Here is a 14922-nt window from a genome sequence, read left to right as displayed (position 1 = left end):
TACTGCTCATAATAATAATCTGGATTTTTTAGTTCCAAAATTAAAAGTAAAAGATATCTTTAACAAAAATAACTCCATTTGTCTTCATTATTGAAATATTATGATTTTATTTCTTGTATTATTTTGACTTCACGAATTTTGTTTAATTTAATTTCATTTTATTTTATTGACTCAGGACTTTTATTCTCAAATAAATGATAACCGTTAGAAACGTCACGGACTCCATTTTTAACCTCGTAACCAGAAGCACGCGCTGCGCTCCTCCTTGCAGACTTCCGCCGTGCTCGCACTGTTGTTGATGGCCCGGGGGTGACAGTATCAGAGCCGCACGCGCACAGAGCAATCAGGATAAACCGATATTTATAAAGGAGTTGCTGAAGGTTTGTGTGCGTGTTTATTACGTTTTTGTTCTTTCCTTGAATTTAAACCCGAATTGCGTTTCTATCTGAGTGTAGAAATATGAAACTAAGGAGGATGACAGTAGGGGAAAACCCGGATGTTTGCGCTCGTGCGCATCAGTGATGCTCATACATTCTGCTATATACACTATATACATACTGTATATACACTGATTTATAGTGCATTATGTTACATTATAATAACTATAAGTCTAGTTTAGATGAATGCACTCATGCATGATGGAAATATACAGTGTGCTCCATCACCTTCCCCTAATGCACACCTATGCACAGGAATGCAGCTCTGATTGGTTAAAAAAAAAAAATAGGTTTAGAGTTTTGTGTTCACACTCCAAAGTGCACTGAATCAATTGCACTGGATTGTGATTTTTATTCCTTTTACAATATACAATATAAACCTATACATTTTCGTAATGTATAAATGTTATAAATATGAATAAATCATTAATAAATACTAATAAAACATATTTTCTATATACTTATATACTCTGTATTGATATATTATTATATAATCAGGTATTACACTGCATTAAGTCGATACATGGTATGTGCAGTGTTATTTGTTATTTTTCCTCCTGGTTTAAAGTGATGATCAGGAAATCATCTCTTTGTTGGTATTATTGCATTGCTTTATTTGTGCTGAATTTGGTTTATGGATTTTACTGACACAATAGAAAGTTTGCCAGGTTTTGATAGATCAAGGTTACTGAGCAGAACGACTGTAAACTTCGCTGTTATTTTTTATTTGTTTATTAAAGTAGCCCTATATATATATATATATATATATACACACACACAAAATATTACAGCACTACACTAGCTCTAACTCTAATGGGCTCCATTTTTGAATGTTTATATATTTGTATCTTTATATATTTAGCAGTGATGTGTTCTGTCATGGTTGCATGGCTAAATTCAGCATTTAACATTGTACTGTATATTTAGCACTGATGCATTTTTAATACGTGATGTATTTTGATACAGTGGTACATTTTAGTATTGATTCGTTTTGAATGTAATGATATATTTTGACCTTGTGTGTTTTGTTCAGTTTTAGTACTTATTTCTGTTCCACACACACTGATGTATTTAGCATTAGAGCATTTTTGCAAATATTGACATATTTGAGTAAATAGCTAGCAGGGTTTATATGCTAACTCTCAGGTGTTATATGACTGCTAAACGTAACCATGGAAATTACTTATTGGGCCTAAAAGATCTCTTGTTTTCATATCGTTTACAACTGTCACTAAAGAGTTCCTCAGTCTCATCAAGCCATGACACGGTCATATGAGCTTGAATATTTAGTCAACGTCCCTTATAGCCAAAAAGTTTTAAAGAATATGGGATTGTTGTCACATGCACTGAGAGAGCGGTACATTCCAAGTACTTCTGTGACAGGGACTTTCTGTTCTTTTGGCGCTTCTCCACTTGGTTTTCTCCACTTGGTTTTCTCCACTTGATGTTGATGATGATGATGATGATGATGATGATGATGACCTTCAAGGTTTTTACATGGTTCATCTAATGTTATGGAAATTCTTTTCTACTTGTCTCCTGATTGCTTGTTGAACATGAGATCCAGAACAGGTTTTGTAAGATCTTTGTAAACCATGTTTTCAGCAGCAGGATGAATCCAAGAAGATGTAAAGCAAATCCTACAGAAAGAGCTGATCTTTAGGATTTATGATTGATTTTATTGAGGATAGGGACATGGAGACTTTTTATATCCACTCACCATCATTGTGAAGTGCTGAGTGTGTTGTGTTATGTTGAATTTTGATCCAGAGACTTCACTGAGCAAACGAAACCTCAGATTGTCGTTTCACTTGTGGGTGTGTAGCGAGTGCATAAATGGGAACTGATGGCATGAAGGAAGTAAAGTTTATTATTGAGGAACTAAAGTAACCACATGGATTCTCTTGTTCCAAGGTTACCAAGAGCTACACTTAAATTGTGTGTGTGTGTGTGTGTGTGTGTGTGTGTGAGAGAGAGAGAGAGAGAGAGAGAGAGAGAGAGAGAGAGAGAGAGAGAGAGATTGAATATGGATTGATTCACTGATTGAGATCGAGGTCACTGAGTTCTAATATCATATCTGATTACTGAGCTAAACCTCTGGACTGGTATCTGATTGGATCAACTCTATGTGTTTAGCTTGTATTAAATCTCTCCAGAGTTTGTCAAAAGGTCATCGGTTGCTGTGACAACATCAGAGTCATAGCAGTGTTGTAGGTCAGGTGATACTCGGGGGTCTTCTGATATTATATAGGGGATATGATATTAGGAGTGCAGTTATTTTAAGTGTGTGTGTGTGTGTGTGTGTGTGTGTGTGTGTGTGTGTGTGTGTGTGTGTGTTTGGTGTAAATCAATACAGTTCAGAGGACAATGTGATGGTGTGAATAATTTGGCATTGATGGTGTCTCTAGTGGAGGAAACTGTGTGTGTGTGTGTGTGTGTGTGTGTGTGTGTGTGTTTACCACTATTACAGTACTGCGAGTGGCATCAGACACCCACAACTTTCTATATGAGTAAGATAATTAGACAAAAATAACAGTTGTTCCTTTTGCTTAAGTGTGTGTGAGTGTGTGTGGGCACTCTATCTATTTAGCTACCCATCTCTCTCTCTCTCTCTCTCTCTCTCTCTCCCTCTCCCCTTTTTTCTTTCTCTTTCTCTTTCTACCCCCCCCCAAACCCCCCAAAAAATTATGCTCCTTTCATTGGTGCTTCAGGCCTCATTTCCTGCTTGTGGTTTCTCTAACTCGTGGCAATAACTTAAGGCTTCAAAAACAGGAAATCTCTTGGTTAACACACACACTTAGAAACACACAACACACACACACACACACACACACACTGAGTTGGACACACTGATTCACAGCTGTGGATGAATAAACAGCAGCAAGTGGAAGCTGAAGGAAGAGAAGCACAGAGAATAGAGAGAGAAAGAAAGAAAGAAAGAAAGAGAGAGAGAAAGAACACAAGCATGAAAGAAGTGAAAGAATGAACAACAAGCAGAGAGAAAAGAGTGATAACAGAAGCATTGTTGAGTCATAGATTCCTCTAATATGTTTGCCGTTCTAATTCGGGCTGAACAATAAATCATGATTATTAACTTTCTTGTTTTATTAATAAAGAAATAAAACACAACGGTGCTGTTTGAGGAACGTAACACACAACAGCATGTATGAAGGAGCAGAGTTACTCTAACCACCCTAATGCTGATTATTTCCCACAGCAGAGAGAGAGAGATAGTGATTGAATGTGGACTGATGCACTGATAGAGATCGGTCACTGAGTTCTACTATCACATCTGATTACTGTTCTAAACATCTGGACTGGTATCTGATTGGATCTGTTGACCCATTCTATGTGTTTAGCTTGTTTTAAATCACTCCAGAGTTTGTCTGAAAGTTGTCTGGGTTGCTATGGCAACATCAGAGTCACAGCAGCATGTCCTGTAGTGTTTTACACTGATTTCACACTTACACGTATAACACTATACTGTCACTGCACTACTGTTTATACAGTTTATTTTGGTCTCTTATCTCTTATTAACTATTTAATAACTCAATGTTTTTAATTCTTATTAAGCTTCTTAAGAGCTGTGAACCCCATTTCTTTATTTCGTACCACTGTGGACCAGCTGCAGTTAATGGTGTTCAGTTCACTTTTATTCCTCTTTGCAGACCTTCAGTGTTTAATTTATTACTGAATGACATGTCATATTAAAAGTATGTTTATAGTTACACCAATAAATAATAACAGAAACTAAACATTTTACCACTAAGGGATAAGTGCCTTGTTGGTCTCTTTCAGGTGGAGGAGGTGGTGTATGAGGTGGAGTCGGGGCAGGATGTGAGGTCATGGTTAACCTTTTCCTACTCGTCGTCCTGCACGTTGGGTGTGATTGAGGAGCTCCGCCCCTCTCCACCCAACAGCCAATCAGGATGCTCGAGGTGAAGCACATGAGTGCAGAGAAGAAGGAGGCGGCTGTGGGAACAGGTGTGTGAGTGTGTGTGAGTGTGTGTGAGTGTGTGTGAGTGTGTGTGAGTGTGTGTGAGTGTGTGTCAGTGTGTGTCAGTGTGTGTCAGTGTGTGTCAGTGTGTGTCAGTGTGTGTCAGTGTGTGTCAGTGTGTGTCAGTGTGTGTGAGAGTAAAAAGCATGCCCCAGTGGCTATATTTATCTCTTGCCCCGGTGAACTACATGTTCAACCAGCTACAGTTAACGTCGCTGTCCTCATAGACAAAGCTGTGTCCCAAATCCTCCACATAGGCCCTGTGCACTTCTGAGGGCGACTTGTTGATTAGGGACTGTGATGTTCATGTACATGGGTTTGATTACTAGAATAAGTTACACAAGAAACTAAGTCACACGAAAAAAATCACTACTGATCTTTTAATTATTTATTTTTTTATTAATAAGGAATACATTACAATAAATTCAAAAGCAAAACTATCTGGCTAAATCAAAATGCAGGGCTGCCAACTTTTGAGTTCAGCTTAGAGTGAGATTTGGGGGGGGGTTTAACATGTGATTAACATGTGATTAACATGTACACAGATTAACATGTGATTAACATGTACACAGATTAACATGTGATTAACATGTACACAGATTAACATGTGATTAACATGTTCACAGATTAACATGTGTAACATGATTTTGCAGCCTTAATCATGGATTTGGATGCAGCTCCCATTTGAAGCATGGTTCCAAGTCTGCCTTCTTGATTGTCATTAGAGATGTTTTTTATGATAAAGTTATGTAAAATAACTGCTCAGTGCTGCAAAACAGACAACTCTGCTAATGCTAACTTAATCCTATATAAACTATATAACAGCACAGGCCTATTAGTTACTAGTCTAACCTGGACGGAGACACGGAGCGCCCTGTAACTCACTGACCTGCCTGCGTTCACAATTCAGGGGTGTGGCGTGAGAATATAGGGGAGTGGTGTGAGAATATAGGGGAGTGGTGTGAGAATATGGGGGAGTGGCGGTCTCACGCTAATACCTTGGGTGAGTCTCAATTGCGAGTCTCAAAGTGGCATCAATTAAAACTTTTTAAAAAATCATACTAGCATTCTAGAAACTCCCTAAACTCCCCCAAAGTAAACTTGGTAGCAACTGCAAGAGAAGCACAATCTAACCAGCAGCAAGCTAGCTAACCTTAATAGAAAAATCCACTCTGTTTGAGGATATTTCAGACAAAACTAGCTAGCTAAACGTATAAAAAACAATATTATAGGCAATAAGATTATAGCTAATCACTAAACAAAACTAGCTTTCTAACATTAAAAATAAAATTCTCCTCCAAAAAAACTACCAAGCTAAGCTCAAAGACAGTTTCCACACAAAAACTTGCTATCATAATATAAAATCTCAGAACAATACTAGAGAGCTAATATTAAAGAAAAAACACCCCAAAGCATGCTAGACATCAGAGAGGTGCAATTCTGAGACAGATGGAGGATGGAGGAGTGAGTTACAGGAAGACGAGTTTATTGTTTGTAATTTGGTTTATTTATTTCCTGTGATCATTCAGAGTTCACTGTACTGTGATATATTGGTGTGGGCGAGGGGAGGGGGTAGAAACATAAAATGTTGGGTTGTAGATTTCATACCATGTAATTATAAGTTCTAACAAGAATCTGTGTGTGTGTGCGTCTGTCTGTGTGTGTGTGCGTCTGTCTGTGTGTGTGTGCGTCTGTCTGTGTGTGTGCGTCTGTCTGTGTGTGTGTGCGTCCGTCTGTGTGTGTGTGCGTCCGTCTGTGTGTGTGTGCGTCCGTCTGTGTGTGTGTGCGTCCGTCTGTGTGTGTGTGCGTCCGTCTGTGTGTGTGTGCGTCCGTCTGTGTGTGTGTGCGTCCGTCTGTGTGTGTGTGCGTCCGTCTGTGTGTGTGTGCGTCCGTCTGTGTGTGTGTGCGTCCGTCTGTGTGTGTGTGCGTCCGTCTGTGTGTGTGTGCGTCCGTCTGTGTGTGTGTGCGTCCGTCTGTGTGTGTGTGCGTCCGTCTGTGTGTGTGTGCGTCCGTCTGTGTGTGTGTGCGTCCGTCTGTGTGTGTGCGTCTGTCTGTGTGTGTGTGCGTCTGTCTGTGTGTGTGTGCGTCCGTCTGTGTGTGTGTGCGTCCGTCTGTGTGTGTGTGCGTCCGTCTGTGTGTGTGTGCGTCCGTCTGTGTGTGTGCGTCCGTCTGTGTGTGTGCGTCCGTCTGTGTGTGTGTGCGTCCGTCTGTGTGTGTGTGTGTGCGTCCGTCTGTGTGTGTGTGTGTGCGTCCGTCTGTGTGTGTGTGCGTCCGTCTGTGTGTGTGTGTGTGTGCGTCCGTCTGTGTGTGTGTGTGTGCGTCCGTCTGTGTGTGTGTGTGTGCGTCCGTCTGTGTGTGTGTGTGTGCGTCCGTCTGTGTGTGTGTGTGCGTCCGTCTGTGTGTGTGTGTGTGCGTCCGTCTGTGTGTGTGTGTGTGCGTCTGTGTGTGTGTGTGCGTCCGTCTGTGTGTGTGTGTGCGTCCGTCTGTGTGTGTGTGCGTCCGTCTGTGTGTGTGTGCGTCCGTCTGTGTGTGTGTGCGTCTGTCTGTCTGTCTGTGTGTGTGTGTGCGTCTGTCTGTCTGTCTGTGTGTGTGTGTGTGTGTGTCTGTCTGTCTGTCTGTCTGTCTGTCTGTCTGTGTGTGCGTCTGTCTGTCTGTGTGTGCGTCTGTCTGTCTGTGCGCGTCTGTCTGTCTGTGTGTGCGTCTGTCTGTCTGTGCGCGTCTGTCTGTCTGTGTGTGCGTCTGTCTGTCTCTGTGTGCGTCTTTGTGGCTGTGTGTGCGTCTGTCTGTCTGTGTGTGCGTCTTTGTGGCTGTGTGTGCGTCTTTGTGGCTGTGTGTGCGTCTTTGTGGCTGTGTGTGCGTCTTTGTGGCTGTGTGTGCGTCTTTGTGGCTGTGTGTGCGTCTTTGTGGCTGTGTGTGCGTCTTTGTGGCTGTGTGCGCGTCTTTGTGGTTGTGTGCGCGTCTTTGTGTCTGTTGTGTGCGCGTCTTTGTGGTTGTGTGCGCGTCTTTGTGTCTGTGTGTGTGTCTTTGTGTCTGTGTGTGTGTCTTTGTGTCTGTGTGTGTGTCTTTGTGTCTGTGTGTGTCTGTGTGTGTTTTAGATGAGGGCTGTACCGTGTGTGTCAGCAATGCAGACCCTGTGTATGTGTACGAGACTCAGGACTGGATGGTTTCTCCCGCCTGCTCTCCGGATGAACACGGCTCCATCTCTCCGTTGCTGGCTGAGGAGACATTTCGCTACATGAGTGAGTCATCCGTGTGTGTGTGTGTCTGTCTGAGTGTGTGTGTGTGTGTGTGTGTGTGTGTGTGTATAGCCGTCTCCTTTAAGGATGGATGGATAGAATGAAAAACAGGACTGAAAATATTTAATCTGAAGGAGACCCTGGTTTATTAGAAGAGTTTATATTGAGTTTGTGTACAATGATAGATTATAGATTCAATTCTGTAATGCTCTACTTTATTCATGTCGAATTTGTATTGTAATCTTTTTTTTTTCGTGTCATCTTTTTATTTTTTTATTTTTTTATTTGTGTAATGTCTAAATTAAATGTGTTTATAAGCAGAAACCCTATAAACAAAACTGTCTAGCTAACCAAAACGATTTAAAAACAAAAACTGAAGTCATGCTAGCATATTATTAACTCTTAATCCTCCCCTAAAGCTAGTTAGCTAACCTAGAAGGATCATTCATTCATTCATTCATTCATTCATTCATTTTCTACCGCTTATCCAAACTACCTCGGGTCACGGGGAGCCTGTGCCTATCTCAGGCGTCATCGGGCATCAAGGCAGGATACACCCTGGACGGAGTGCCAACCCATCGCAGGGCACACACACTCTCATTCACTCACACACACACACTACAGACAATTTTTCCAGAGATGCCAATCTACCTACCATGCATGTCTTTGGACTGGGGGAGGAAACCGGAGTACCCGGAGGAAACCCCCGAGGCACGGGGAGAACATGCAAACTCCACACACACAAGGCGGAGGCGGGAATCGAACCCCCAACCCTGGAGGTGTGAGGCGAATGTGCTAACCACTAAGCCACCGCTAGAAGGATCATCTTTATTGATATCTGATAGAAATAATTCAGAATATGAAGTTTAAGGAAAACTTTTTAGCTAACCAAAGGTTTTGAAACAAAAATCATAATGGAAAATTTCTAACAAGGTCAGAAAAGTGAAATTTAACCAAACATCTTACAATAAACATACCTAGCAAATATTCTAATTTGTTGGAGAATATTTTTAAGCAACGCTTGCTAACTAGAACATTCTAGAACATTCTTGCACAGGACATTTACACAATTCATAAACAGCACTAGCTTACATTGTAGAAACTCCTAAAACTACAACTGGCAATCATTAGGGGCTTTTTATACCTGGTCACTTCATGAGTTTTCTGTGATCAGATAGCTATCCGATGGTAAAAGACCAGATCTAAATGCCCTCCGAAACGATTTCGAGACGGATATAAATCTGATCGCGCAAACCACTTCAGGAGGTGGTCTGGGATGCATTTCAGATGAAACTGGACAGGTGTAAATGCATGTGGTTGTTCAAGCCACATACGTCAGCACTACTGTATACTCCTCCCAAACGGAAGTACGTCACTCGCAGGTGACTCGCGAGTCGTGCATCGCGCCAGAAACAAATATGTTTTCCCACCAGCGCTAGCTCCTTTCACCCAGGTGTATCGTTGGGTCTTAAAATGCAGCAAAAAGTAAATGCTGTTTTTTGTAGCAACCGCATACAACTAAAGCGTGTTCCATTTCAATTACCCCGGAAATGAGGTAAAATATATTAGCATTTTGGGCGGGAGTGAAAAGATCAGATCGGTATCCGATTCGCCAAGACGCATTTATGTGGCCTAATGTAAATGGAACAGTTTTAACGAATCAGATAGCTATCGGATCAGAAAACACATGAAATAACCGGGTGTAAAAGGGCCCTTAGAAAAAAGGCTAACATTAAAGAAAATGTCCAAACATGGCTAGTTTGCTAACAAAAGAAAAGGTCCAGGTACAGAGCTAACTATGTTTTAATGCTTAAGTTATTTAGCTTTTGTTCTCCTACTTTTGATTATTTAGTGTGTAGATAATCTGCCTTGCTGAAGATTGTTACATCAGTGTCTCTATTTCGAGGAAAAATCTACAGTCAGGGCTGAAAAGAAATCAGCCCCGGTCTCCATTCTTCGTATCATTCTGTGGATTTTTACAACCATATCTGTCTGCTGTGTTTATTTCAACTCTTTATCTCTTTAACTGTCTTTCTGTCCGATGGGAGACAGGCAAGACTAAGACACATCACTGGTGTGTCTGTATATGTGTGTGTCTGTCTGTCTGTTTGTGTGTCTGTCTGTCTGTCTGTCTGTCTGTTTGTGTGTCTGTGTGTGTGTCTGTCGGTGTCTGTCTATGTGTGTCTGTCTCTCTGTCTGTCTGTGTGTGTCTATGGCTGTGTGTGTCTATGACTATGTGTCCCCGTGTGTGTGTCCATGGGTGTGTGTGTGTGTGTGTGTGTGTGTGTCCAGTGGGTGGGTGTGTGTGTGTCCCCGGTGGGTGTGTGTGTGTGTGCGTCCCCGGTGGGAGTGTGTGTGTGGGTGTGGGTGTGTGTGGGTGTGTGTGTCCGTCCGGTGGGGTGTGTGTGTGTGTGTCCGGTGTGGGGGGGTGTCCTCGGTGGGTGGGTGTGTCCGGTGGGTGGGTGTGTTCGTGTGTGTTCCCAGTGGGCGTGTGTGTGTGTGTATCCCCGTGGGTGTGTGTGTGTGTGTTTGTGTCCCCGGTGGGTGGGGGGTTGTCCGGTGGGTGGGTGGGTGGATGTGTATCCTCCTGGGTGTGTGTGTGTGTGTGTGTCACCGTGGGTGGGTGGGTGGGTGGGTGTGTGTCCCCGTGGGTGTGTGTCCCCGTGGGTGTGTGTCCCCGTGGGTGTGTGTCCCCGTGGGTGTGTGTGTGTGTGCCTGTGGGTGGGTGGGTTTGTGGGTGTGTGTGTGTGCCTGTGTGTGTGTGTGTGTCCCCGTGGGTGTGTGTGTGTGTGTGTGTGTGTGTGTGTGAGTGTCCGTGGGGGTGTGTGTGTGTTTGTGTGTCCGTGGGGGGGTGTGTGTGTGTGTGTGTCTGTGTTTGTCCCCGTGGGTGTGTGTGTGTCCGTGGGGGTGTGTGTGTGTGTGTGTGTCTGTGTTTGTCCCCGTGGGTGTGTGTGTGTGTCCGTGGGTGTGTGTGTGTGTGTGTGTGTGTGTCCCCGGGGGTGGGGGTGGGGGGGTGTCCGGTGGGTGGGTGGGTGGGCGGGTGGGCGGGTGTGTCCTCGTGGGTGTGTGTGTCCCCGTGGGTGGGTTGGTGTGTGTGTGTCCCCGTGGGTGTGTGTGTGTGTGTATGTCGGGGTGGGTGGGTGGGTGGGTGTGTGGGTGTGTGTGTGTGTCCCCGTGGGTGGGTGGGTGTGTGTGTGTGTGTCCGTGGGTGGGTGGGTGGGTGTGTGTGTCCCTGTGTGTGTCCCTGTGTGTGTGTCCCCGTGGGTGTGTGTGTGCCCCCGTGGGTGTGTGTGTCCCCGTGGGTGTGTGTGTGTGTGTGTCCCCGTGGGTCCGTGGGTGGGTGGGTGTGTGTGTCCGTGGGTGGGTGGGTGTGTGTGTCCGTGGGTGGGTGGGTGTGTGTGTCCCCGTGGGTGGGTGTGTCTGTCCCCGTGGGTGGGTGTGTCTCTGTGGGTGTGTGTGTGTGTGTGTGTGTCCGTCGGTGTGTGTGTGTGTGTGTGTGTCCGTGGGTGTGTGTGTGTGTCCGTGAGTGGGTGGGTGTGTGTGTGTCCCTGTGGGTGTGTGTGTGTGTCCGTGGGTGTGTGTATATTTCAGACAGTGCACCCAGGTCTGCTATTTATATACACAATATCTAGTATCGTGTGTGTGTGTGTGTGTGTGTGTGTGTGTGTGTGTGTGTGTGTGTGTATGTGTGTATATGTTTGTTTGCTATTTGTATACACATTATCCAGTATTATGGGTCTGTGTGTGTGTGTCTCTGTGTGTATGTGTGTGTCTGTGTGTAAGGGTGTGTAACAAGGCCAGAGGAATTTATTGCTTGTCCCTTAAGAGCATCTGACAGCAGATCCAGGGTTAAAGTCACAGGATCGAGGAATGGAGAGGGGGTGGGGGGGTTAAGAGGGACAGACAGGAAAGTAGAGAGAGATAGAGAGAGGGGGAGAGAGGAACAGCAGCCATGGCAGTTTTAAACCTTCAGAACGAGGACCTGTTTGACTGTTTTGTTGCTGAAGGTCAGAGACTTAAAGACTTTAAGGAGTGTGTGTGTGTGTGTGTGTGTGTGTGTGTGTGTGTGTGTGTGTGTGTGTGTGTGTGTGTGTGTGTGTGCGTGCATGCCTGTCTACATGTCTGTGTGTCTGTCTGCATGCATGACCTACCACTACAAGGTCATATAGCTGTGTGTGTGTTTTGCTTTGTATTAGTGGAGAGGAAAAGGTATCTTCTTACCCGTGTCACAGTGTTAAGTGTGTCTGATGTCATATTTATGTGTCCCACTGCTGGTGTCATATTTATGTGTCCCACTGCTGATGTCATATTTATGTGTCCCACTGCTGATGTCATATTTATGTGCCCCCTTGGGTGCAGTCAGGGCTCTGTGCCCGAGGTCTGTGGGTGTGTCCTCAGTCCACCATGTGTTCTGCTCCCAGTTCAGGGAGGTGGAGGAGTGAACGGTCACTGGGTCTGCAACAAGGGGTCAGTCTGAGACCAGCTGTAGAGGGACGGTGTAGAGATAAGGCTGAGAAGACAGAGGTCTCTGTATTCATTGGCAGTCTATAAAAAGCTAACAAGTTTGTGATAGAAGATGATGATATTTGATATGTTTGTCATCCATACGAGCAGTCACAGCTTCCTTTGTCCACTTTATTTTTAATATAATATTCCAATTAAAATGAAAGAAATAATGTCATTTTCAGAGTTTGATGCCAAAACAGTGTGTGTGTGACAGTGTGTGTGACAGTGTGTGTGACAGTGTGTGTGACAGTGACAGTGTGTGTGACAGTGACAGGGTGTGTGACAGTGACAGGGTGTGTGACAGGGTGTGTGACAGTGTGTGTGACAGTGTGTGTGACAGTGTGTGTGACAGGGTGTGTGACAGGGTGTGTGACAGGGTGTGTGACAGGGTGTGAGAGAGAGACCCTGTGTGTGACTGGATGAGAGACTGTGTGTGTGTGTGTGTGTGTGTGTGTGTGTGTGTGTGTGTGTGAGAGAGAGAGAGAGCCTGTGTGTGACTGTATGAGAGACTGTGTGTGTGTGTGTGTGTGTGTGTGTGTGTGTGTGTGTGTGTGTGTGTGTGTGTGTGTGTTATATAACATGTAATAAACACACTCCACTACCTGTTTATTTCTGAGATCAACCAGAACTTATTGAAAGTCACTGAACCTGTTTGGTGTTTATTGTTATTTAAATGAAACTGGATCTAAAGGAGGATTGTTTTACAAGCAGCAGGTGATAACATGGCCTTAGTGACCTGCACTAACACTGTGTGGGACCTGTGTACTGTAATTCTGCCTCATCACCATGAGTCTGCTTACTGTCTGCTAATCTGCAGTGTACATTACAGTAGGGTGTATTATTATTATTATTATTATTATTATTATTATTATTATTATTATTATTATTATTATGTATCTTAATGTTGTGTATGTGTCTCAGAGATGGTTATAGTATAAAGTCGTCTCTCTTTTCTGATGCCTGTGAAATTTGGTACATTAGCACCTGTGTACATTTGATACTTTTGTGTCTTTAGTGGTTTGTGTGTGTGTGTGTGTGTGTATTTTGATGCTTGTGTGTTTAATATAATCATTAATATCACATTATGAATCTTCTCTTTGCCCAGGTGTGCTCTCTCTCTGGGTGAGGGGCGGAGCCTGTGGTCAGGTGCTGAGGCTCTTTCCATCTCTCCACTCATCCCTCAATCACTATTTCTCTTCCTTTCTGTCTGCTTTGTTCTTTCTCTTAACAATCCTTTGCCATTATAATGTCTCTCTCTCCCTCTCTCTCACACACACCTCATATCTGCCTCAGCTGATTAGACCCTGAATGTCCAGAATTTAACATATTTCTCTCTCTCTCTCTCTCTCTCTCTCTCTCTCTCTCTCTCTCTCTCTCTCTCTCTCTCTCTCTCTTCCAGCTTTTCTTGCCCTGGAGCCCTCCTCCTCCTCTTCTCTCCCCCGCTCTCGCACTTTCACCAAAGGTATCTTGCTTAATAAATCCCCTTATTCTTTCTTTCTTTCTTTCTTTCTTTCTTTCTTTCTTTCTTTCTTTCTTTCTTTCTTTCTTAGCCTTTGGTTGTTCGTCCTCCCTCTCTCCCTCCTCCTGCTCTGTATTCTATTGGTGCATGTGACGTAGCTCCGCCCACATGCTCAGTTTAGTGTGTTTTGCTCTAGTTGTATGTATCTGTGTAGTTTAGCACTGGCAGATTAAGTAGCGGATCGTTTCAGCCCAGTCGTTGCTCTTCCTAGCAAGATGCTGTGAGAAACCTTTAGATTTTAGATAATTTTTCCTGCATGCAGGGACTTCTGGGTAGAATCCGTGTGCCTGTCCATTGTGTTGTTGTGTGCTTGTGCAGTGTGAGAATGTAGGTATGTGCCGATATTCTATATTCCTATTACTTCAAGTTTTTACTGCACTGTCACATAATTATTTTTTCCATAATAATAAATAATACGTCTTCTTGTAGCCGTTCTTTTTAGTTAGCAAATTATCTGTGATCATTGTTTAGCTTTAGATCAAATTTCATTGTCATCATCTCACTTTATAATCTTTCCTAGCTTATTATTATTATTATTATTATTATTATTATTATTATTATTATTGTTGTTGTTGTTGTTATTAAATCATTCAAATTTATATAAATTCATTATTTACCTTTACATTTAGAAACACCGCTAGCTAGTTAGCCATATGTTACCACGGAAACGTGTTAATCAAATCGTAAAGAAAAAGAACGCTCGTCAATGAACTCTGTAAAATCTGATGTTTTTTGTTTGTTCTTATTGGGTGAGTACATTAACGTGAGACATGCGGCCAAAGTCCGGATGTTAGATAAATATGTAATCTATAAGGGAATAAAATAAAACACTCGATGGTGTAGAGTTTTACCTGTCGGATATTGTTTCCTTAAATCACTGTATGTGTAAACCGTAAATACATTTCTTTTCCAAATCCAGGCCCAATTCTTGAGATTCGATCCAATATATTTGATGTTTTCTTCCTGTTTTTTTGCAGGTATCACTAATAGGAAAAAAAATTAACGAGGGATTTTTTGTAATGAAATGGATTCTCTGTAACCTCGTTCTCTTATACGAGCACATCCTGAAGTGTTTTATTCCTCTTATACAACAGCAACTTTCCATCCATTACAATATGCGCAGTATTAAAGAATTCAAAATCATTTGTTTCTATTTGGTTCTAGCTTTAATTCTGACTTAATACCTAATTTATAAATGTACATGTTCTTATTGAATCATTTATTGGC

General features: G+C 43.1%; 1 protein-coding gene across 6 annotated transcripts in view; it reads left to right on the top strand.

The window, feature by feature from the left end:
- The first annotated feature begins 223 nt into the window (after nucleotides 1-223).
- The window catches only part of trak2 (trafficking protein, kinesin binding 2), a 24492-nt gene continuing 9793 nt past the window's right edge, over nucleotides 224-14922 (top strand). For 3 of the 6 annotated variants that reach the window (XM_027143395.2, XM_027143394.2, XM_027143392.2), the window contains exons 1-4: nucleotides 224-380; nucleotides 4236-4421; nucleotides 7530-7673; nucleotides 13576-13638. In XM_027143395.2, coding sequence (XP_026999196.2) covers nucleotides 4367-4421; nucleotides 7530-7673; nucleotides 13576-13638 — 262 coding nt within the window. In that variant the 5' untranslated portion in view covers nucleotides 224-380; nucleotides 4236-4366. Of the gene's footprint in view, nucleotides 381-4235; nucleotides 4422-7529; nucleotides 7674-11607; nucleotides 11678-13303; nucleotides 13323-13575; nucleotides 13639-14922 lie in introns of those variants that run through there. The other 3 variants (XM_027143396.2, XM_047813558.1, XM_047813559.1) reach the window with 3 other exon arrangements.

The sequence above is a fragment of the Tachysurus fulvidraco genome, chromosome 5, assembly GCF_022655615.1.
Source record: "Tachysurus fulvidraco isolate hzauxx_2018 chromosome 5, HZAU_PFXX_2.0, whole genome shotgun sequence".
Classification (NCBI taxonomy): Eukaryota; Metazoa; Chordata; class Actinopteri; order Siluriformes; family Bagridae; genus Tachysurus; species Tachysurus fulvidraco.
This window is presented reverse-complemented; position numbering and strand designations above follow the sequence as displayed.